This window comes from Schistocerca americana, chromosome 11 (assembly GCF_021461395.2).
Source record: "Schistocerca americana isolate TAMUIC-IGC-003095 chromosome 11, iqSchAmer2.1, whole genome shotgun sequence".
Classification (NCBI taxonomy): domain Eukaryota; kingdom Metazoa; phylum Arthropoda; class Insecta; order Orthoptera; family Acrididae; genus Schistocerca; species Schistocerca americana.
Genome location: NC_060129.1, coordinates 152218889 through 152245042, shown reverse-complemented (window position 1 = coordinate 152245042; position 26154 = coordinate 152218889). Strand labels below are relative to the sequence as shown.

Here is a 26154-nt window from a genome sequence, read left to right as displayed (position 1 = left end):
TCACCCGGAAATCTTCTATTTTCCAACCTGTCTATTTTTCATTTTTCTCTGCCCCACTCATCTGTCTACACTGTACAGTGAAAGCACTTAGCTCTCCGCAGTTATTGTATCTTGCACATTTTTTCAGTAATCTCTGTCTTGCATATTACCGTATCTTCCATCTTGAAGTTCACAGGTTTTCAAATCCTGTCCTGTGCAGTCTCCAATGATCACTTTCATTCTTATTGTGTCCAGTAAGTCTCCCCAGATCTGGGGTTCTGGGTGACTTTTTAATTCTCCCCATTATCTAAACCTTCACTAGTCCTTTTCCTTTATCCCTCTTCCTTCCCCTTCAACCGTACCCAGAGGAAGGAGCCACTGGCTCAGAGAGCTTGCACATTTCCTTAATTTTGTGCGTTCACTTCTGCCAGTGCTCGATCAATTGATTATTTTCTACTAAAATTAATATAGAGTAACTAAATGTTGTTGTTGTTGTGGTCTTCAGTTCAGAGACTGGCTTGATGCAGCTCTCCATGCTACTCTAAACTGTGCAAGCTTCTTCATCTCCTAGTATGTACTGCTGCCTACGTCCTTCTGAATCTGCTTAGTGTATTCATCTCTATCCCTCCCTCTACGATTTTTACCCTCCACGCTGCCCTCCAATACTAAATTGGTGATCCCTTGATGCCTCAGAACATGTCCTACCAACCAATCCCTTCTTCTAGTCAAGTTGTGCCACAAATTTCTTTTCTCCCCAATTCTATTCAATACTTCCTCATTAGTTACATGATCTACCCACCTAATCTTAAGCATTCTCCTGTAGCACCACATTTTGAATGCTTCTATTCTCTTCCTGTCCAAACTATTTATCGCCCATGTTTCACTTCCATACATGGCTATACTCCACACAAATAATTTTAGAAATTACTTCCTGACACTTAAATCTATACTCGATGTTAACAAATTTCTGTTCTTCACAAACGTTTTCCTTGCCATTTCCAGTCTACATTTTATATGCTCTCTACTTCGGCCATCATCAGTTTTTTTTGCTCCCCAAATAGCAAAACTCCTTTACTACTTTAAGTGTCTCATTTCCTAATCTAATTCCCTCAGCATCACCCGACTTCATTCGACTACATTCTATTATCCTCGTATTGCTTTTGTTGATGTTCATCTTATACCCTCCTTTCAAGATACTGTCCATTCCGTTCAACTGCTCTTCCAAGTCCTTTGCTGTCTCTGACAGAATTACAATGTCATCGGCGAACCTCAAAGTTTTTATTTCTTCTCCGTGGATTTTAATACCTACTCCGAACTTTTCTTTTGTTTCCTTTACTGCTTGCTCAATATACAGACTGAATAACATCGGGGAGCAGCTACAACCCTGTCTCACTCCCTTCCCAACCACTGCTTCCCTTTCATGTCCCACTCTTATAACTGCCATCTGGCTTCTGTACAAATTGTAAATATCCTTTTGCTCCTTGTATTTTACCCCTGCGACCTATAGAATTTGAAAGAGAATATTCCAGTCAACATTGTCAAAAGCTTCCTCTAAGTCTACAAATGGTAGATACATAGGTTTGCCCTTCTTTAATCTATTTTCTAAGATAAGTTTCAGGGTCAGTACTGCCTCACGTGTTCCGAAATTTCTACGGAATCCAAACTGATCTTCCCCGAGGTCAGCTTCTATCAGTTTTCCCATTCGTCTGTAAGTAACTAAATTAGTAGTTAATTTATGTTGTCCACAGCAAAATATATTGAAAATCGCCATTTGTTTAACTCAGTTGTGCTCGGGTAGCTGGGTGCATTTAAGTGCCCAGATATAGGACAGAAGGGGGCGTGGCAGCCGCAAAAAAAATCTGCTCGGCCAATTAATTGAGAGGGCCAGTTTGCCTACCGGCCCGGGTGTGATTTTTGTGTGTTTTCCACACTCGACGAGGTAAATCCTGGGTCGATTTCGACATCCCACCTAAGATGCGTGCTACAAAAACATTTGGAAAATGTTCCGACACTTAAACATGAGATTACTCTACACGCAGATAGATAGGAGGCACAAATTTCGTCCCGGGGTAAGTGACGCTGTCAGGAAGGACATCCGGGTAACAATGCCAATAACAGTGTCAAATCTGAATTAATACGGTGATCCTGTAGAGGGGCAGTGGTCGGCTTGTGGGCCGTGTCTGGACCCGAGTGCCAGAGAGCTCTGTCTCACTTCACATTCTCCACCGCCATGTCACGCTTTCTGAGCTCGAGGAGAAGGGAAGCAGTGAATGCGCCACATTTAAATGGCACTGCAGCCGCACTGCTTACAACTCGGTTTTATGTTTCTTATTTCTCATCAATGTAGATCACAAACAAAGCAAGTTTTTAGTATTAATTAATTATTATTGTGCACTGAAGACATTATACGCTACTGGCCATTAAAATTGGTACACCATGAAGATGACGTGCTACAGACACAAAATTTAACTGACAGGAACAAGATGCTGTGGTATGCAAATGATTAGCTTTTCAGAGCATTCACACAAGGTTGGCGGTGGTGGCGACACCTACAACGTGCTGACATGAGGAAAGTTCCAACTGATTTCTCATACACAAACAGCGGTTGACCGGCGTTGCCTGGTGAAACTTTGTTACGATGCCTCGTGTAAGGAGGAGAAATGCGTACCATCACGTTTCCGACTTTGATAAAGGTTGGATTGTAGCCTATCATGATTACAGTTTATCAAATCGTGACATTGCTGCTCACGTTGATCAAGATCTGATGACTGTTAGCAGAATATGGATTCTGTGGGTTCAGGAGGGTAATACAGAATGCCGTGCTGGATCCCGACGGCCTCGTATCACTAGCAGTAGAGATGACAGGCATCTTATCCACATGGATGTAACTGATCGTGCAGCCACATCTCGATCCCTGAGTCAACAGGGACGTTTGCAAGACAACAATCATCTACACGAACAGTTTGACGACGTTTGCAGCAGCATGGACTATCAGCTCGGAGACCGTGGCTGCAGTTACCCCTGACGCTTCGTCACATACAGGAGCACCTGCGATGGTGTACTCGTCGATGAACCTGGGTGCACGAATGGCAAAACGTCATTCTTTCGGATGAATCCAGGTTCTGTTTACAGCATTGTGATGGTCGCATCTGAGTTTGGCGACATCATGGTGAATGCACATTGGAAGCGTGTATTTTTCATCGTCATACTGGCTAACCGAGCGTGATGGTATGGGGTGCCATCGGTTACATGTCTTGTTCACCTCTTGTTCGCATTGATGGCACTTTGAACAGTGGACGTTACATTTCAGATGTGTGCCTCTACCCTTCATTCGATCCTTGGTAAACTCTACATTTCAGCAGGATAATGCACGACCGCATGTTGCAGGTCCTGTACGGGCCTTTCTGGATACAGAAAATGTTCGACTGCTGCCCTGGCCAGCACATTCTCCAGATCTCTCACCAATTGAAAACGTCTGGTCAATGGTGGCCGAGCAACTGGCTCGTCACAATACACCAGTCATTACTCTTGATGAACTGTGGTATTGTGCTGAAGCTGCATGGGCAGCTGTACCTGTACACACCATCCAAGCTCTATTTGACTCAATGCCCAGGCGTATCATGGCCGTTATTACGGCTAGAGGTGGTTGTTCTGGGTACTGATTTCTCAGGGTCTATGCACCTCAATTGCGTGAAAATGTAATGACATGTCAGTTCTAGTGTAATATATTTGTCCAATGAATACCCGTTTATCATCTGCATTTCTTCTTGGTGTAGCAATTTTAGTTGCCAGTAGTGTATAATATTTATGTGGTGAAAATTGTCAGCAGATGCACAGATGCAGATGTTTTCATGGACTTTTTATCAGCTCTTTGATTATTTTCTGCTATTATTTTACGAAACTTGTCTTTGAATTTTTCTGCAGAGTCTCGGTGTGATGAAAGTGGTTCTCGTGTTACGTCGAATATTTGAATTCCGTGCCAAATCTTAAAGTTTCTGACATGACCTTTAGAATTACTGCTTTCAGTTTGTGCAACACCTAAATCTTGTCTAAATTTATTTATCTTTGCAATACCCATTGGCCCTGTTACCAGCTTTCCTTTGGAGCATACTGCACTTAACCATTTGTATACTGTCTGATTGTTCCAGTTTTGGTTTTTCTATGTTTGTTTTGAAGCCAATTTTTCAGTTGTTAGTGATTGAGAAACAAATTTCATTACTTCATCTTTCTGTGTTTTATATTTCTAAATCATTGAGGAAGTAATATTAATTTCAATCATCAAAACATTTCTATTCTCACCTCTCTCCATGTGTTTGATGGTTTCCAGTTTCGATGGTCAGAGTTACATGTCTACTTTTCCCTCCAGATTTAGACCTTGAAGAAGGTTTCGGTTTTGAGGACATCTTCACTTCTTATATATCGATGAAACTTCCACGTGTCACTTTCACATTTATGTTCACTACTGTAATATGAATCCTAGTTCGCAACGGAAAAATGTTGACAATCTCTTGCAATCAAAACAATGAACTGAACCTGTGTGTGGTGACAACGGAGATCAACTGAGTAAAATCAGAATGTTTACAATTGATTCCAAATACTGCCAATTGCATCTAAGAGTGGCAGACCCATAGTGGACACCTCTGAGTTGTTCCGAACGTGCATGGTACCGTGCCATTGGGTGTTCTTGACCGTTGGAAGCCCGACTAATGGAAGTCTATTGCATGTAGACATGGAGACTGAATATGAATAATCTTAATAAACTTTGAAGAGTTTTCACACACACACACACACACACACACACAATGGTGGCATTCTTTTAAAGCACACCCTCATACAATTGCGTCTCTCACTTTCAATTTTTATTTTATGGCAGCTTAACATGAGACAGCAACAGAGATAAAATTACTTAAGTGAGTGCCTTGTCATTAGTAATGGATATCTGACAAGAAATATAAACATGAAAAGGTGACATAATGCTATGACAGTTAACAGAAGTAGTTATGTCACAGCCATGGGGGCTGCAATATATTGCAGTGGTCAGACAACAGACCATTTGTAGATTGGTTAGTTAGTTAGTTAGTTAGTTAGTTAGTTAGTTACATGTTCCATTGATCAATAGCACGAAAAAACCATTATGATGTGGAACATGTCAAATGCACAAGGAATGCACACAGGAAACAAGTTTTTGTTTACATTATAGTGTTATACCTAAATATTTCTATTATCTATCCCATTCCCTTAAATGGCACAAAATGCATATATTATATCTCCAGATTTATTTACTCATATTCAAGAATTCATCTATGGTATAGAAGGAGTTGTCAAGGAGGCATGATTTCAATTTGTTTTTGAAACTGTTACTGCTGTCTGTCAGATATTTTATTTCACCTCTTAATTTATCAAAAAGTTTTATAGCAGCATATTTTACCCATTTCTGTGCCAAAGATTGGTTAAGTAAAGGATAGTGTAGGTCTTTCTTTTTCCTGGTATTGTAATCAGGAATGTCGGTGTTGATTTTAAACTGGTCCATGTTGTTGACAAAAAATTTCATTACTGAGTAAATGTACTGTGAAGCAGTTGTAATTATTCCTAACCTTTTAAACAGATGCCTACAAGATGTGCGACTATAAACCCCACACATTATTCTAACTACTTTCTTTTGAGCGGTAATACCTTTTGCCTAAGTGTTGAGTTGCCCTGGAATATTATTCTGTATGACATCAGAGAGAGGAAGTATGCAAAGTATGTTAGCTTACTAATTTCTACATCCCCAAAATTGGCAATTATTCTGATTGCAAAAGTTTCTGAACTTAGTCGCTTTAGGAGATCCAAAATATGAATTTTCCAATTAAGATTCTCATCTATATGTACACCCAAAAACTTAGTATGCTCTACCCTGGCTACTGACTTCTTTTGATGTATTATGTTTGTTGAAGGAATTATACTTTTTGCAGCAGAAAATTGGATGTACTGTGTTTTTTCAAAGTTCGGAGTAAGCCTATTTGCAGAAAACCAATTAATAACGTTTCCAAAGACCTTATTTGTATCATTTTCTATTAGACTTTCTTTTAATGGGTTAATAATTATGCTTGTATCATCAGCAAACAGTGTCAGTTCAGCATCTTGTTTCACATATCAAGAACAGGAGGGGGCCCATGATTGAACCTTGTGGAACACCTAATGTAATTTCACCCCAGTTAGATGAAGTGGCAAACTCCTTTGAATCACTTGAAGCATATAAAAAGACTTTTTGCTTCCTGTTCTGTAGATACGACCATATGTTGTTCCATTTATACCATAGAATTGTAATTTCTCTAACGTAATGTCATGGTTCACACAATCAAATGCTTTGGACAAGTCACAGAATATTCCTACTGGTGACATTTTACTATTTTAAAGACTCTATTATGTGGACAGTGAAATTGTATATTGCTGTCTCAGTGGAACAGCATTTCTGAAACCTGAACTGTGATGTACTAAGTATTCCATTACTGTTGAGATGGCAAACTACTCTTGAGTACATTAGTTTCTCAAAGATTTTTGAAAATGCTGTAAGCAAGGATATTGGCCGGTAATTATTGACATCTGTGGTGTCCCCCTTCTTCTAGAGATGCCTGACAATGGCATATTTTAACCTGTCTGGAAAAATACCCTGAGTCAGTGATGCATTACATATGTGACTCAAACCATCAGCTGTAATTGCTCCACATTGTTTTAATAACTTGTTAGAGATGTCATCTACTCCAACAGAACATTTATTTTTCAAAGATTTAATAATTTTCCTTATTTCACAAGAGGTTTCTTGATTAAATTTAATCTGGCTAAAATTTTTCAAAACTGACTCTTCCATGTACTGCCTGGCTTTTTCTTTTGAACTATTCTCACCAATATTTTCTCCTACACTTAAGAAGTGGTTGTTAAATACATTAGCTACCTGTATACTGTTGGTTAAGACGGTCTCATTCTCTTTAACAGTAATACTATCTACCCCAGTGGTTACTTTTCCTGTCTACCTTCTAACAACATTTTATATTGATTCGTTTTTATTGCTGGAGTTGTTAATTTCTTCTCTAACATACATATTTCTTGATTTCCGTACAACTTTTCTCAGTATGTTACAATGGTTTTTATAGTGTAAAACTACTTCTGGTTCTTTACTAGTTCTTGCTGTCTCATACAGTTTTCTTTTTCTTTCTGAAGACACTTTAATACCTGTAGTAATCCAAGGTTTCTTTGAAAAGTTTTTGGTGTTACATTTAGTAATTTTCTTTGGAAAATAATGTTCAAAAAGGGATCTAAATGTATCAAGAAATATGCTACATTTATCATTAGCATTTAGCTCATTATATACACCTTCCCAGTTTACATTTCCTAAACTTTCTCTGAAGTGATCTATGGATACTGGGTTGAGCACCCTCACACTTTTACTTAATGGTCTCTGAAGTGTACATCCTGTTAGATTTTGTAAGTTAATCAGTTGTGCATCATGGTCAGATAATCCATTTACCACAGGGAAAACATTTATTTGTTCTACATCCTCTTGCTGTACAAATACATTATCTATTACATTACTACTGTCCTGAGCTATACATGTAGGGAAATTGATCACTGATTCTAAGTTATATGTTGTTAACAACACTTCTAGTTCACTTTTACTATCAGAATTGCTTAGAAAGTTAACATTGAAATCACCACAGATTAATAACTTCTTCTTTTTGTCTGACAGACAGCATAATAGGGAGTCAAACTTTTTTATGAATAGCTCCCAATCTCCTAGTGGAAACCTGTACACTGTTGCTAATATCAACAAAATGTTATCTAGCTGAAGTTCACATGCACAAACCTCAAAGTGCTGATTAACACAAAATTTGCCTACTTCAACAGTTCTGTATTTATACCCTTGTTTTATGAAAATGGCAACTCCTCCTTTATCCATACTAGATCTACAAGTGAAAGATGCTAAATTATACCCATTTATACTGATATTTTCCATCCCGACAGTTACATGGTGCTCAGACTGACAAAGTATATCAATCTCATTCTTATTTTTGAGGTCATCTAAACACATTATCAGCTCATCTACTTAATTTTTTTATTCCCCTGATATTTTGGTGAAGTAACTTGATACCACCCTTAGCTTTATCCCTATTTGCTGTGCATAAAGTTTCTTTTCTTCTATTTTCCTTGGTTGTTGTCTGTCTGGAATGTGGCTTTAACCTAAAAAATCTGTCTGCCTGGTCCCAATAACCACAGGGATCACCCCTTGTGTGACTGTGGCCCCCCTTAAAGTATCTGCTAATAGAGAACCTAACTTATCTTTCCCCTTCCTATTAAGGTGTAGGCCATGTGTAGTGTAACCCCACCTACCAATAGCATCAACTGGAACAACACTCATGTGAGGTTTTGTCCAGTGTCTGGAGCATCCCATTCAGCTCAGTGTTAACACTTCTTACAGCAGTGTTTACCCAGGGCTGATCATGGCGCTGAAAGACCTCCACAAACTCCACATTCGTGTGCCCAGTTTCTGCTCCTATTTTATCCAGGTCACTCCTAATACTATATCTTGGATTCATAGCGAATGTTCCCCGCTCCCCCAACTATAATTACCTGATCTTCCTTCTCAAAGTCCCTGCACAGCTGACCTAAGTTTTCTGTCACCTTGGTTTCACAAAACTTGTGACCTGGTACTCTGTCCCTAATTTCTCCTGAAGCTGTTGACCCACACCCCTCCCGTGACTGGTGCCTATAAGTAGAATTCTTCTTTTCCTGTTCTGGTTTGATCCCAACCTGTCTTTTTTTCTTTAAGCTAGTATTCTGCTTCAACCTACATTGAACTACATCTGAATGAGGCCCTTCCTCCACTACTTCAGATAGCAAGCCAAACTGATTTGCTAACTGAATTTCAGAAATTTTATCAATTGTTTCCCTTTTTCACCCTTTCCTTGCTACCTTTTCCCAGCACCCAGAGTCCTTTTCCTCCCTTAGCTTACATAATCCAAATTCGCGATGTCTAATTCAGCCTTAAGGGCACAAACCTTTGCCTCCTGTTCCGCGATTTTTCTGTCCTTTCTACGTAACCTACACTGCCACGGAAGAGCCTCATTGTCTACCCTCGTTTCCTCTGTACTGCACTCGCCCCAATGAAACCACAACCTACAGTTTACACAGAACACCCCATCTTTCAAATTTCTACAACAATGACCACACTTGTCACACATGATTTGATAGTAAAACGTAACACAAAAGCAGAAAATAACTTCGACAACACAATAGTTTCGTAACCTGTACTAATACGTAACTAAACACTAATGTAAACAAACTTATAAACTTGCTTCAGAAATTTTTAATTAACCACACAAATTCTGGGCGAGACTCATACAAAATTTACGCCTAAGTATGTAAACAAACTCGCGACTGCCGGCCTTTACGAAATACTTCCTTTTCGATGTAATTACGTTTATAGAAGCGAAACCTTCACTAGATAGATTAGATAAGAAGTAAATGCACTAGTCTAAAATGTAATATTAACTAAATTAGCTCTTATTTCAATCTTAATCACTTAACTTAGTGAGAGCTTCGTACACATGCATCCGCCTGCCTGCAGGGCTGCCAACCTTACAAAAGCAGCACGAATTACAAGATTTGTGTTGGATAGTGATGACATGTATCAGCATTATTACTGAAAGCCAACTGCGCCAAAGCCATAGAAAGCAGGAAAGCATCAGACTCGCACATAAGATAATAAGCCAGTGGGTCAAAGCATGTGGCCAGCTTGTAATTGGTGTCATTTTATACCTGAGAATTTCCTGTTGTCTGCCAGTAATAGGTTGTTTGTAATAAAGTGATGTACATATGTTGAGTGAGTAATGATTTTCTTCAAAAATTGCTTTTCACAGGCAAGTACTACAGAGTCGTACAACTTTGGAGACAATATACAATGGTGGCAAAATTCCTGTTCTTTGCATCATAATACTCTCTCTATTTACTGAGTGTTACAAAAACAGATGGCATAATTTTATTTTTACTCCTGCAGGCAGTTAATGCAAAAGATTAGATTTTAATGCAAAAGATTAGATTTTAATGCAAAAGATTAGATTTTAATGCAAAAGATTAGATTTTTAGATTAGATTTGATTAGATTAATTATTCATTCCATAGACCCACTAAAGAGGGGATCCTCCTGGGTGTGGAACATGTCGGGTAAACTCATTACAAAAATGTAAAAATAAAAACTTGAGTTTCATTAATTTTAATGATCATTGGCCAATAAACAGTAAAATTATGTACATGAATTAACATTAAACTTCTAATATTTACAGGTTTAATACTTACACCTGCTTTCATTAAATCCATCATTCATGCAGTAGCTAGTTACTTGGCTATTACAGCCAAGTATTGTCAAAAATTGAAGTATAATAAATTTTCATTATAATGGTCTACTGCAGTTGTTGAGAAATTCATGGACACCAAAAATTCTTTTAAATTACGTTTAAATTGTGCCTTGTCTGAAACTAAACTCTTAATGGTTGCTGGTAACTTATTGAAAATATGGATTGCTGAATACTGAACTCCTTTTTGGGCAAGAGTAAGTGATTTTAAATCTCTTTGTATATTGTTCTTATTCCTAGTATTGATACTGTGTACTAAGCAGTTATATGGAAAAAGAGATGTACGATTTACAACAAACTTCATAAAGGAATAAATGTACTGAGAAGCTGTGGTTAGTATGATCAATTCTCTGAATAGGTTTCGACATGATGTTATTGGATTTACACTACACATTACTCTTATTATACACTTCTGTACCCCAAAAAATTTTTCTCGGTTTGTGGCGTTACCTCAAAATGTGATACCATATGACACAATGGAGTGAGAATAAGCAAAATACTCCAGTTTTTTATATTTATATCTCCTATGTCTGATATCATTCGCATTGCAAACACAGACTTGTTTAAGCGCTTTAGCAGTTCGTCAGTATGTCGCTCCCAACTGAATTTATTATCAAGTAGTAATCCCAAGAATTTTACACTCTCAAATTCTCTTATTTCCATGTCACCATATTTTATACACACACTAGAAGGAAATCTCTCGGAAGTTCTGAACTGCGTCTTTTCAAAGTTTAATGACAGTGAATTGGCTATGAACCACTTATCAATGTCAGTAAAAATTTGATTAGCTGCCCTTTCTCAATTTGTATTTGATTTACTATTTATTGAAATGTTTGCATCATCCCCAAATAAGACAAACTTGGCATCTGGTAATGTAAATGATGACAGGTCATTAATATACACAAGAAAAGGTAGTGGGCCTAGTATGGAACCTTGGGGAACACCACATGTAATTTCTTCCCAGTCAGATGATGTCTGAAGTGTTACGTAATGAAGGTACTAACACAACAGTTAATTCTGAGGTGGACGGTACACTGAATGTCGTGTTATGTGCTCGACATGTACTCAGATCTGGAGTAGAAATAAACGGTCTACACATATGTTAAGGCACGTGGCAGTGGTGTGCTTGGTCTTTTGTATTGAGAGTGGTACGCACAGTGAAGACAACCAGATTGGAAGCCATTTGAAGCCACCATTCCCATCTATTTGCTCACGGAGACGGGATGACCGAGACGTAAAGCTTCAGATGTGAGTATGGAATCTCTGCACGCAACTCCTTGTATCTGTACACAGAGGTTAGAGTTTCAAGTGAGTGTTCCTCGTACTACTGTCTGGAGATTGCTGTGAGAGCAACAACGGTATCCTATTATTTGCGACTTGTAGAGGCTCTGGGACCAGCAGGCTACCTTGCGCAAGCCGTGTTCTGTCAGTGTTTCTTGCAGCAGTATGCTACAAGTCCCAACTTTCCTACCTCAGCTCAAACATAACAAGGTATCTTGAACAGAGTGCCCTCCTCAATCCCCACCAGCAGTTCGTGACATACTGAGAGCTTTTGATCAAGGCAAACAGGTAGAAGCAGTGTTTGTTGATCCCTGGAAAACATTTACATCTACATCTACATTTATACTCCGCAAGCCACCCAACGGTGTGTGGCGGAGGGCACTTTACGTGCCACTGTCATTACCTCCCTTTCCTCTTCCAGTCGCATACGGTTCGCGGGAAGAATGACTGTCTGAAAGCCTCCGTGTGCGCCCTAATCTCTCTAATTTACATCCGTGATCTCCTCGGGAGGTATAAGTAGGGGGAAGCAAAATATTCGATACCTCATCCAGAAACCAACCCTCTCGAAACCTGGCGAGCAAGCTACACCATGATGCAGAGCGCCTCTCTTGCAGAGTCTGCCACTTGAGTTTGTTAAACATCTCTGTAACGCTATCACGGTTACCAAATAACCCTATGACGAAACGAGCCACTCTTCTTTGGATCTTCTCTATCTCCTCCGTCAACCCGATCTGGTACAGATCCCACACTCATGAGGAATACTCAAGTATAGGTCGAACGAGTGTTTTGTAAGCCAACTCCTTTGTTGATGTACTACATTTTCTAAGGACTCTCCCAATGAATCTCAACCTGGTACCCGCCTTACCAACAATTAATTTTATATGATCATTCCACTTCAAATCGTTCCGCATGCATACTCCCAGATATTTTACAGAAGTCACTGCTACCAGTGTTTGTTCCGCTATCATATAATCATACAGTAAAGGATCCTTCTTACTATGTATTCGCAATACATTACATTTGTCTATGTTAAGGGTCAGTTGCCACTCCCTGCACCAAGTGCCTATCCGCTGCAGATCTTCCTGCATTTCGCTACAATTTTCTAATGCTGCAACTTCTCTGTATACTACAGCATCATCCGCGAAAAGCCGCACGGAACTTCTGACACTATCTACTAGGTCATTTATATATATTGTGAAAAGCAATGGTCCCATAACACTCCCCTGTGGCACGCCAGAGGTTCTTTTAACGTCTGTAGACGTCACTCTATTGATAACAACATGCTGTGTTCTGTTTGCTAAAAACTCTTCAATCCAGTCACACAGCTGGTCAGATATTCCGTAGGCTCTTTCTTTGTTTATCAGGCGACAGTGCGGAACTGTATCGAACGCCTTCCAGAAGTCAAGGAAAATAGCATCTACCTGGGAGCCTGTATCTAATATTTTCTGGGTCTCATGAACAAATAAAGCGAGTTGGGTCTTACACGATTGCTGTTTCCGGAATCCGTGTTGATTCCTACAGAGTAGATTCTGGGTTTCCAAAAACGACATGATACACGAGCTAAAAACATGTTCTAAAATTCTACAACAGATCGACGTCAGAGATATAGGTCTATAGTTTTGCGCATCTGCTCGACGACCCTTCTTGAAAACTGGGACTACCTGTGCTCTTTTCCAGTCATTTGGAACCTTCCGTTCCTCTAGAGACTTGTGGTACATGGCTGTTAGAAGAGGGGCAAGTTCTTTTGCGTACTCTGTGTAGAATCGAATTGGTATCCCGTCAGGTCCAGTGAACTTTCCTCTGTTGAGTGATTCCAGTTGCTTTTCTATTCCTTGGACACTTATTTCGATGTCAGCCATTGACTCACAAGGGGAGGCCACGACATTTGGAACGCGAATTTACTGCAAACTTCGTACACTCGTAGTACTCCACGAAGACAGCAAAATGTGTAAGCAATAGCGCGTACTTCTCGAGCGTTATTGAGAAAGTCGCAAGATAATTTCGGTCATCAGATATATACCTGTGCTTAGCCATTTTTACCATGAAGCAAAAAATGGTTCAAATGGCTCTGACCACTATGGGACTTAACATCTGAGGTCATCAGTCCGATAGAACTTAGAACTACTTAAACCTAACTAAGGACAGGACACACATCCATGCCCGAGGCAGGATCCGAACCTGTGACGGTAGCGGTCACGCGGTTCCAGACTGAAGCGCCTAGAACCGCTCGGCCACATCAGCCGGCTTACCATGAAGCGGCGGCAGCCGAGTGGTTAGCATTAAAGCCCTGTAATCGCTGGATCACTGGATCGAGTCCCGTTCGTCAGTTTTTTTTATTTCCAACACAGTCATTTTCTTTACTATTTATATTACAATTGATATAATGGGAAAAATACGTGTAATCAGATGATTTTTCATTAAATTTACAATGTTATTTGGCAGTTGTACAAATTTTTACTATTACAAATAATATAATATTCATAACTATGGACTAGTAAATGACCAAATGCATAAAGTTATACTGAAAATGTATGCTTGTCCGTGATTTGAGAAATCCCTTATACCTGGAAATAGCCAAAATGTGTTGTTACCTCCAAGTTTTGACTGCTACAGGCGGCTTTCGACAGATATATAATTAATCGTCACTTTCGACATTACGAGTGCAAGTTGCAGGATGGTATTTTCCATAAAAACTTTGAAAACATAAAGTTAAACGGCACCAGCTGCATTGAATAAATGCTATGATTCCACATACGCAAGGTCTTTTGAAGTTTTCCATGGAAAAACAAACCTCGTTAACATTTTCAAAAACCTCTCTTTCAGCCAATAATTTGGAAGCAAACCATGCGTAACGCAGTATTAACTTAAATATTGGCGCTGATAATTGGTCGTGCAGTATCGAGTGTATTTTAATAGCGTCTTCACGAGAAGCAATTTCTCGTTCTCTTTTGATTAAATACGAACAATTTTGAAGACGCGGACAAGCATACATTTTCAGTATCACATTATGCGTTAGGTCGTTTACTAGTCGATAGTTATGAATATGATATTATGTGTGATAATAAAAATTTGTAGACTGCCATATAACATTGCAAATTTAATAAAAGTTCATCCGATTACACATTTTTTCCCATTATATCAATTGTAATGTAAATAGTAAAGAAAATGACTGTGTTGGAAATTTAAAAACAAAAACAAAAAAAACTGACGAACGGGACTCAATCCAGTGATGCAGCGATTACGGGGCTTTAATGCTAACCACTAAGTTGCCGCAGCTTCATGGTAAAATTGGCCCCACACAGGTGCCGTGCAGGATTAGCCGAGTGGTCTAAGGCGCTGCAGTCATGGACTGTGCGGCTGGTGCAGGCGGAGGATCGAGTCCTCCCTCGGGCATGGGTGTGTGTGTCTGTCCTTAGGATAATTTACCTTAAGTAGTGTGTAAGCTTAGGGACTGATGACCTTAGCAGTTAAGTTCCATAAGATATCACACACATTTGAACATTTTTTTTTGGGTACATATTTGACGACCGAAATTATTTGCGACTTTCTCAATAACTCTCGAGAAGTATGCGCTACTGATTACACATTTTATTGCCCTCATGGAGTACTATGAGTGTACGAAGTTAGCAGTAAATCCGCGTTACAAACATTGTCGCCTCCCCTTGTCAGTACCACACCTGTGCTTATTGTCAAAAGTATGATCATATGGGGTATTGAGCGAAATTTGTGACTGGATTGAGAATTCTTTGATAGGGATGTCACAGCATGTTAGCTTGGATGGAGAGTTATCACCAGATGTAGAAGTAACTTCGGGTGTGCCCCAAGGAAGTGCTGTCCGTGTTGTACATTAATGATGTGCAGAGAATATTAGTAGTAAAATCAGGCTTTTTGCAGATGATACAGTTATCTATAAATAAAGTACTGTCTGAAAGTAGCTACATAAATGTTCAATCAGATCTTGGTTTAAGATTTCAAAATGATAGAGAGATTGGCAACTTGCTCTATATTTTCAGAAATGTGAAATTTTGCACTTCACAAAACGGAAAACGTAGTATCCTATCGATATAGTGTCAGTGAGTCACTGCCGGAATCAGCCAACTCATACAAGTACCTGGCTGTAGCACTTTGTAGGGATACGGAATGGAATGGTCACATAGCCTCAGTCGTGGGTAAAGCCGTCGGTGGACTTAAGTTCATCGGTAGAATGCTGCGAAGTGCAATCAGTCTACAAAAGAGATCGCTTACAAATTGCTCGTGTGACTGGTACTAGAGTATTGCTCAAGTGTGGAGACCCCATACTGAATAGGACTGACAGCTTATATGGAATGTATACAGAGAAGGGCACCATGAATAGTCACAGGTTTGTGTAGTCAGTGGGAGAATGTTACAGATATACTGGTGGAACTGAACTCGTGAAGGCAGACATAAACTATCCTGAAAAAGTCTACTAATGAAGTTTCGAGAACCGGCTTTAAATGATTACTGTAGGGTACAACCCCTTACATATCCCTCACATTGAGACATTCATCTATCATTCTTCCCACACTCCATACTTGAATGGAACAGGAAGAAACCTGATCAAAAAGTCAGTATAAATATGAAAACTGAATAAATCACGGAATAATGTAAATAGAGAAGTACAAATTGACACACATGCTTGGAGTGACATGGGGTTTTATTATAACCAAAAAAATACAAAGTTCAAAAAATGTCCGACAGATGATGCTTCATCTGATCAGAGTAGCAATAATTAACATAACACTGTGTTTGGACATGTGTAACTTTCTTGCTGCAGCGATGTAAGGAGACACATCTCCAATTTGATACTGTGTTTAGCAACGACTGTCTTTACTTGTTCTGAGGTATTAACTTTGTCACGAGACTTCATTCTGCACACAATATCGCAGAAACCTTTTATATTAAAATGATTAATTGAAAATCTCATATAAAGATGTGAAACAAATACTAACAAATAGATAGAGGGGCTGGCCAGTACTTACCTCAGCTCAGTACAGCCCATAGATACACAAAACAGAACAGAAAATTTACATTCCTAGCTTTCGGAACTTTGTTCCTTCGTCAGGGATGAAAGAGGGGAAAAAAGGGAAGAAGGGAAAGTGGATTCAGTTACTCACAAACCAGGTTATGAAGCAACACGGAAAGGTAAACAGCGAGGCTAGCAAGGATGGAGGCATGGTTGTCAGAGGGAAGCCAAAGATATTCTACTGTAAGTACTGTGCCAGCTTCAAACCAAAGAGGATGCATACAGAAGTAAAGAGGTATATAGTATAAAGATAAACACAACTATGTAGGATGAAAAGATGCATGAGAGGCTAAAGAGGAAAGGGAAAAAGGAGAAGACTGAAGAGTAAATAGGAGTGAGCTTGTGACTGTAGGCCTTCCCAGCGTAAACTATTGATGAAGGTTTCTCGGGTCTCCAGCCGGGTGATAGTGTTGATATCTCGCGGCGTTTCGGGAAGTGTCATACTACCCATCTTCTGGCGAAGTGTCGAGATTCGTGGAGAACGGGCTATTTATATGCACGGTCGGCCCCCTCCAGAGGACCTCGGGTGGCTGCGGTGGACCAGCGGCGTGCGCGAAGTGGTGGGGATGGCGGTCGCCCCCAGCAGCCGCGTTCGGTCCTTGGTGTAAGCCTTCTGTCTGCATCCGCGGCGGAGGACATTGACGGGCGCGCTCCCGACGGATTGCCGCTATTGCAGGGTTCCGTGCTGCGCTGAGTTGGTATCCCTCATCTCTGTTGACCAGATTGTCGTGAATCCTTATTTCTATGGATTCTTTGATAACGCTTTCCCAGAAGCCAGATGCTCGGCACAGTACCTTCATGTTTTCGAAGTTGGAGTTATGTTCTTCATGAAGAATCCGCCGGGAGCACGCCATTCAACATTCTCTGCCGCGGACACAGACAGAAGGCTTACAACGAGGACCGAATGCGGCCGCTGGGGGCGACTGCCATCCCCACCACTTCGCGCACGCCGCTGGTCCACCGCAGCCACCCGAGGTCCAGTGCAGGGGGATGACCGCACATATAAATAGCCCGCTCTCCACGAATCTCGACACTTCGCCAGAAGATGGGTAATGTGACACTTCCCGAAACATCGCGAGATATCAACGCTATCACCCGGCTGGAGACCCAAGAAACCTTCATCAGGAGTGAGGTTGGTTAACGTAGGTTCAGTCTAGGGGGATGGTGGGATGAAAGGATGTGTTGGAGTGCAAGTTCCCATCTCCGCAGTTCCAAGGGACTGGTGTCGGGTTGGAGAAGCCAAATGGCACGTACGCTGTAGCAGGTTCCTAGGTCCCTGTAATTATGCTGGAGGGCATGCTCTGCTACTGGGTATTGGTCATCACCTAGGCAGACAGTTCGTCTGTGCCCATTCGTGCGCTCAGCCAGTTTAGTTGTCGCCATACCGAAGTAAAAGGCTGTGCAGTGCAGGCATGTCAGCTGATAAATGACATTTGTTGTTTCACATGTGGCCCTGCTTCGAATTGTGTGTGTTTTACCAGTAGCGGGGCTGGAGTAGGTGGTTGTGGGGGGGGTTCACGGGGCAGGTTTTGCAAACGGGGTCGGTTGCAGGGGTCGGAACCGCTGGGTAGAGAAGGTGGTCTGGGAGACATTCTATCAAGACACAGTGGTGGCTGAAGGAGACAGAAATGAGTTTGTGAGTAAATAAGCAATCTTTATGGAAGGAGTTTTCCCTTTCTTGTTGTTATTGTAGTGTTCTGCCAAGCAGTAACAGACAGTTCACTAGATTTCAATATAGAATGACAATATTTTGTTTGACTAGAACATAATGTTATCAAAAAATCACCATTTCCACTTAATTTGCTCAGTTGTTATCAAAACAGAAATTTTCTGGTCTGCGACATTTAGCCGTATGACAAACCCGGCAGCAGCCTCCGTTCTAGTTACTATTTTTTTTCTCCTCTTGTTATCCTCTCCAGAATGTGGAGCGTGAGCACCTGCTGAGGGAAGCAGTGGTGAGGCACGACCAGCTGATGGCAGAGGCGCGCGACAATGCCGGCTGCGACCGCCACCTGTTCGGGCTGTACTGCGTGGCTGCGGAGTCCGGTCGGCCGGTGCCTGCTCTCTACTCGCACCCCGCGTACTCGCGCAGGTGAGTGCGTCCGCACGCGCAGCGGATTGTGGGCGAGGTGGAGTCGGTGAGTGTGTTGTAGATGAATGGTGGGCATAAATAAAGGCTGTCCCATAAAGACAGTAACTTTCGAAATGCTCACTATTTCTGTCCTAGTGAATTGGTAGTGCTGGACATTGCACAATTTTCGTCTGTTTTCTTTGCCGTTAGGTACTGGTCTCAAAAATGTGCTACTGACACGAAGTTATCATGGTGCTGATTGCAACACTGACCACACCCTGGTGGCTTGCACATTGAGGCTCACTCCTAAGAAATATCACTATGCTAAACTGAGAGGTCATCCCCGTATCAACACAGATCGTGTTCATGACACACAAAGAAAGCAGGATTTTGCCAGTAATTTTGAAAGTGCTTTCCCAGGAAACGTGCAAACAGAAAGGAATGTTGATAAGAAATGGGCAAAGCTCTCGGGTGCAATCTACAACTCAGCAGTATTGGCCTATGGAATAAAAGGAAAAAGAAATAAGGACTGGTATGAGCAAAATTTGGAAGAAATGGAAGAACCAGTCATTGAGGCTAAACGGAAAGCCCTGCTTGCTTACAAAAGAAGCCCAAATGAAAGAACTTGAGATGACCTACGAAAAGCAAAGAACAGGGCACAGCAAACATCCAGGAGATGCGCAAATAACTACTGGCTGAATTTGTATGCAGGTATGCAGAAAGCGGCCAATTCTGGGGATGCTAAGGCAATGTACGATGGTATTAAGAAAGCAATTGAACCAACTGTCAGAAAAACAGCTCCTCTGAAGTCCAAGATGGGTGAAGTCATTACTGATGAAGGCAAACAAATGGAACACTGGGTTGAGCACTACCTCGAGTTGTATGCAGCCGAGAATGAAGTTAGCAAGGATGCATGTGACGTCATCAAACAAATGCCAGTTATGGAAGAACTAGATGCAATTCCTACTATGGAAGAACTCAGTAGAGAAATAGATTCTCTTCCTAATGGAAAGGTCCAAGATGAAGATGGGATCCCTGCAGAGTTTATTAAGTATAACAAGTCTGTTCTTCTCAAACATTTATATTCACTTATCACAACCAGCTGGGGAGAAGAAGGTTATGTCCCAATGAGTATGCAGAATTCAAGGATAGTTACTCTATATAAACAGAAAGGGAACAGAAGTGGCTGTAACAATTACTGAGGCATTTCATTACTAAGTGTAGCCGGGAAAGCTTATGCAAGAGTCATCCCAATGTGATTACAAATTTTAGCTTCCAGAATCTACCCAGAATCTCAGTATGGCTTCAGGCCCAGCCGATCAACCGTAGATATGATCTTCTCCTTAAGACAGCTACGAGAGAAATGTCGTGAGTGGCAGAGGCCACTTTATATTGCTTTCATTGACCTTGTTAAAGCATTTGATTTAGTGAGCAGAAATGGGCTTTTCAAACTGTTGCAGAAGATTGGATGCCCACCTAAACTACTACAGATAATTGTCTCTTTCCATGAGAGAACACAAGCAACAATCTGCTTCAGCGGTAAAACATCAGAAGCATTCCCTGTTAATAGCAGTGTGAAATAGGGGTGTGTGTTAGCTCCTACATTATTTGGGATTTTCTTTTCCCTCCTGCTCAGATTTGCCTTTGAAGACTGTGAGGAGGGAGTGTATCTACATACGAGGTCTGATGGAAATCTTTTCAACATTGCTCGCCTCAAGGCCAAGACCAAAGTAAATACAGTTGTTATCCGTGAGTTGTTATATGCGGACGATGCAGCTCTAGTAGCGATCACAGAAAATGAGATGCAGTATATAATTAACAAACTATCACATGCCTGTGAAAAATTTGGTCTACTCATCAGCCTTCAAAAGACTAAGATCATGGCACAGAGCACTACCAACCTTCCATCCATCAGCATTGATGACAATCCTCTCCAAATAGTTGATGACTTTACCTACTTCGGATCCACAATATGTAGCAACTTGTCCATGGACAAGGAAATTACTAACAGAATCGCAAAGGCATCATCTGTCATGGCTAGATTGAGAAACAGAGTATGGAACAACGGACTGCTTACCACAAAAACTAAATTAAAAGCCTACAACGCTTGTGTTATAAGCACCCTTCTCTATAGCTGTGAGACATGGACAACTCTTTCTAGGCACGAATCTCGACTCAACAGCTTCCATCTCTGCTGTCTCTGGAAGATCCTTCAGATCTCTTGGAGAGATAGAGTACCCAACACCGAAGTCTTTCATCGTGCAACCACAACCAGCATCTTTGCACTCCTGAGTCATCGACATCTAAGACGGTTGGGACATGTCAGGCGCATGGATCCTGAACGGACACCGAAACAACTGCTGTACGGAGAACTTCAGGAGGGTGTGAGGCCAGTGGGACGACCGCATCTTCATTTCAAGGATGTCTGCGAGAGAGACCTGACCGAGACCAGGGAAAGCATTGCAGATGACCGTGTCAAGCGGCGAGTAACTGTGTGCAACGGCGTCAAGCTCTCAGAGGACGAACGCACACAGAAACAAATCAGGAAGAGGACAAAGCGAAGAGACAGAGTGGCTTCTGTTCGAAGTCCCTCAAATATCACATGTCCAAACTGCAGTAGGGACTGCCACTCTCGAGTGGGACTTTTTAGCCACAGCAGATGCTGCACCAAGAATGTTACACCATCATCCCACAAGGATGGACGGATGCCATTATAGGTACTACAAATGTCTCGAATGTTGTGGAGAGACTGTTCATAAACTCTGCGGAATATTTAGTGAACATAATGCACCGAATTAGTTGAATGTGGTTGCTAAGATTGAGAACACCAGTTCGATTTTGGAAATTAAAGTCTCGGGGCATCCCCGTATTAGTCCTGTGGAAAACATCACCATTGCGAATAATAATGTTGTTGTAAGTGAGGCAAAATCTATTCTCTGATGTTCACAACAATTGGATATTCCCAGAACCAGTGTGCAACATATTCTGGAAGATGATCTGCACCTTTGGGTCTATAAAATCCCACTGACATGGTAACTGAAGTCAAATGTTCACAAAAAAAAAGGGCACCGAGCATTCACCCGTGGTGTGCTTGCAAAACAAAGAATGACAATTCACCAAGGAAATAATGTTTTCTGGTAAGGTGGACTTTCTTTTGAATGACGTAGCGAACAACCAAAAATGCAGGATTTGGGGCACAGAAGACTTTAGAGTAGTTATGGAGAAGCCATTGCACCGACAACAAGTGAATGAGTAGTGTGACATTTGGGTTGGGGGCATAATTGGGCCGTACTTTTGGAAAGTGGCATTAACTGTGGACAGTGAATACTACTGCAATATGTTAAGACAGCTTTTGTGGTCTGAACTGGATCATAGAAGTGCTGGTTGATTTCAACACCGTGGTGCAACGTGTCACACATTGAACTTCTTACAAGAGAGGCTCCCTGGCCTGACGATTTCTTTCAATACCGATGTGAATTGGACACCCAGGTCTTGTGATTTGATATCGTGTGTTTTTTTTTTTTTTTACATGGATATTTGAAATCTCGAGTGTATGATAACAAATCGCAATCGCTTGCACAGCTCAAAGCTGATATTCAGCATGTAATTTCAGAACTGGAGGTGCAAGTGTGCCAAAAAGTTGCGAAAAAGTTCATCAAAAGAATGGGAGTGTGCATGTAGAGTTGTGGAGCGCATTTGAGTAATATCGTACCAGTGGGAAAAATGCTCCTATTGGAACACAAGAAAGGCAAATATGCACCTGTTTAAAAGACTCAGCAAAGAAGGGTGCCCCCCTGTGTCATTCTACCTTAATTTTTCCACAAAAGTTTGGCATGCGAACATATTCATGTTGTTTTTAACAACTCCCACAAGCTCCCTCCGTTCTACCAGGGGGTACAGAAAAAAGAGAGAGAGGAAAAGAAACAATGGAATAACATTGCCGTGGGTAGAGCTTGTCTAGTATGCATTTCTGCTACTAGGCATGTATAGCGCAACTCATTGTCACTTTAGTGACACCTGTGCTATCCGTCCGCAGCTCGTGGTCGTGCGGTAGCGTTCTCGCTTCCCACGCCCGGGTTCCCGGGTTCGATTCCCGGCGGGGTCAGGGATTTTCTCTGCCTCGTGATGACTGGGTGTTGTGTGATGTCCTTAGGTTAGTTAGGTTTAAGTAGTTCTAAGTTCTAGGGGACTGATGACCATAGATGTTAAGTCCCATAGTGCTCAGAGCCATTTGAACCATTTTTTGTGCTATCGACATCGCTCGTTCTGTCCATTCTGTGATTGGTTTTCCTAGCACTGTTTTGTTCACGTTTAATTTTTTATGATTGCACGTTTAAGTGAACAATGTGCAGTTGTGAAATGTTGTTTTCTGCTCAGTAAAAATGCTGCTGAAATTGTTTTAATTTGAATTACCAGGATGCCTCTATGGGAAAACTCGATTGTACAAGTGGTTTGCTCCATTTAAAAGTGGTGACATATTGATTGATGGCAAACCTCATTCTAGACATCCATCAGCTGCCCGAATTGACAAAAATATTGAAGAAATGTGAGGGCTTATTCTCACAGACCTTCAACAGACAATTGATTGATTGTCAGAGAGTAGTGGGTTACGGTTCAGAGAATTTTAATGGAAGATTTGGGAATGGAAAGGGTTGCTGCCAAGTTTGTTCCTCGGGTTCTCACTGACAATCAAAAGGAATGTCTAGTTGAAACATGTTGTGCTTTGAAACAACAGCTTGAAACTGATCCAGATTTTCTGTCAAAAGTCATTCCTGGTGATGAATCATTGTGCTATGTGTATGGCCCAGAAACAAAGCAACAGTCATGCCAATGGAAGACATCATTGTCACACCGATCAAAAAAATGTCTTCAAGTCAAATCGAACATCAAAACAGTGCTGATTTGCTTTTTTGATGCCAAAGGCGTAGTTCATTCAGAGTTTGTTCCCCAAGTCACACCATCAATCAAACATTTTATTTGGAAGTTTTAAGAAGTATGTGCAACAGTGTTTGTCAAAAATGACCCAATTTGTGGCAGACAGGAGATCGATTCTTCCACCACGATAACCCACCTGCACACACAGCCATCTCTGTTAGACAGTTTTTGGCTAACAATCTACATCTACATCCATACTCCGCAAGCCGCCTGACGGTGTGTGGCGGAGGGTACTTTGAGTACCTCTATCAGTTCTCCCTTCTATTCCAGTCTCATATTGTTCGTGGAAAGAATGATTGTCAGTATGCCCCTGTGTGGACTCTAATCTCTCTGATTTTATCCTCACGGTCTCTTCGCGAGATATACATAGGAGGGAGCAATATACTGCTTCACTCCTCGGTGAAGGTATGTTCTCGAAACTTCTACAAAAGCCCGTACCGAGCTACTGAGCGTCTCTCCGGCAAAGTCTTCCACTGGAGTTTATCTGTCATCTCCGTAACGCTTTCGTGATTACTAAATGATCCGGTAATGAAGCGTGCTGCTCTCCATTGGATCTTCTCTATCTCTTCTGTCAACCCTATCTGGTACGGATCCCACACTGCTTAGCAGTATTCAAGCAGTGGGTGAACAAGCGTACTGTAACCTACTTCCTTTGTTTTTGGATTGCATTTCCTTATGATTCTTCCAATGAATCTCAGTCTGGCATCCACTTTACCGGCGATCAACTTCATATGATCATTCCATTTTAAATCACTCCTAATGTGTACTCCCAGATAATTTATGGAATTAACTGCTTCCAGTTGCTGACCTGCTGTATTGTAGCTAAATGATAAAGGATCTTTCTTTCTATGTATTCACAGCACATTACACTTGTCTACATTGAGATTTAATTGCCATTCCCTGCACCATGCATCAATTCATTGCAGATGCTCCTGCGTTTCAATACAATCTTCCATTGTTATAACCTCTCAATATACCACAGCATCATCCGCAAAAAGCCTCAGTGAACTTCCGATGTTATCCACAAGGTCATTTATGTATATTGTGAATAGTAATGGTCTTACAACACTCTTCTGCGGCTCACCTGAAATCACACTTACTTTGGAAGACTTCTCTCCATTGAGAATGACATGCTGTGTTCTGTTATCTAGGAACTTTTCAATCCAATCACACAATTGGTCTGATAGTCCATATGCTCTTACTTTGTTCATTAAACGACTGTGGGGAACTGTATCGAACGCCTTGCGGGAGTCAAGAAACACGGCATCTACCTGTGAACCCGTGTCTATGGCCCTCTGAGTCTCGTGGACGAATAGCGTGAGCTGGGTTTCACACGACCGTCTTTTTCAAAACCCGTGCTGATTCCTACAGAGTAGATTTCTAGTCTCCAGAAGAATCATTATACTCTAAAATAATACGTGTCCCAAAATTCTACAACTGATCGACGTTAGACATATAGGTCTATAGTTCTGCACTTCTGTTCGACGTCCCTTCTTAAAAACGGGGATGACCTGTGCCCTTTTCCAATCCTTTGGAATACTACGCTCTTCTAGAGACCTACAGTACACCACTGCAAGAAGGGGGGCAAGTTTCTTCGCGTACTCTATTAGTCTGTCATCCTCTGTTTCAGTACCATTTTGGTCACAGAGTGTCTGGACATTTTGTTTTGATCCACCTACCGCTTTGACATAAGACCAAAATTTCTTAGGATATTCTGGCAAGTCAGTACATAGAACTTTACTGTTGAATTCTTTGAATGCCTCTCGCATAGCCCCCCTCTCATTACATTTCACTTTGCGTAATTTTTGTTTGTCTGCAAGGCTTTGGCTATGTTTATATTTGCTGTGAAATTCCCTTTGCTTCCGCAGCAGTTTTCTAACTCTGTTGTTGTACCACGGTGGCTCTTTTCCATCTCTTACGATCAATCATCGAAATCATTGATGCAGTAACCACTTTATGATTGCTGATTCCCTGTTCTGCGTTAACTGTTTCAAATAGTTCGGGTCTCTAACAGTGGTACAGTTCTGCAGCCCCATGCACCTTATTCCCCTGTCCAGGCTCCGAACGACTTTTTCTTATTTCCGTGCACGAAAAGGGACACGAAAGGACACCGATTTCTAAACATTGGAGAAGTCTAGGAGAAAAAAAAAAAAAAAAAAAAAAAGAGAGCAAGGCACTGTCGGCATTTGTAAAGATGACTGCAAAACATGTTTCGAACAGTGGAAGCACTGGTGGGACAAATGTATTTGTTGTAAGGCTGAGGAATTTGAAGGGGTAAGGCTGTTTTGTAAGCAATTCGTCACATACCTTACGCACAGCCATTAGTCCATCGCTGTAAATCGCTCGTATCAGTTTGATCCCACTTTCCTGTTCTCATTCACTCGTTCGTCCCACCTCATTGTCATTGTCTCCTTGTGTCCCTCTGTCATTGTCTCCTTTGTCACAGCCACTGTCTTG

General features: G+C 41.2%; 1 protein-coding gene across 2 annotated transcripts in view; it reads left to right on the top strand.

Annotated features, from left to right (window-relative positions):
• LOC124553735 (peroxisomal carnitine O-octanoyltransferase) overlaps window positions 1-26154 on the top strand; it is a 263361-nt gene that overhangs the window by 205086 nt on the left and 32121 nt on the right. For both annotated transcript variants that reach the window (XM_047127665.1, XM_047127666.1), the window contains exon 11: window positions 18611-18783. In XM_047127665.1, the coding sequence (XP_046983621.1) occupies window positions 18611-18783 (173 nt within the window). The remainder of the gene's footprint in view (window positions 1-18610; window positions 18784-26154) is intronic.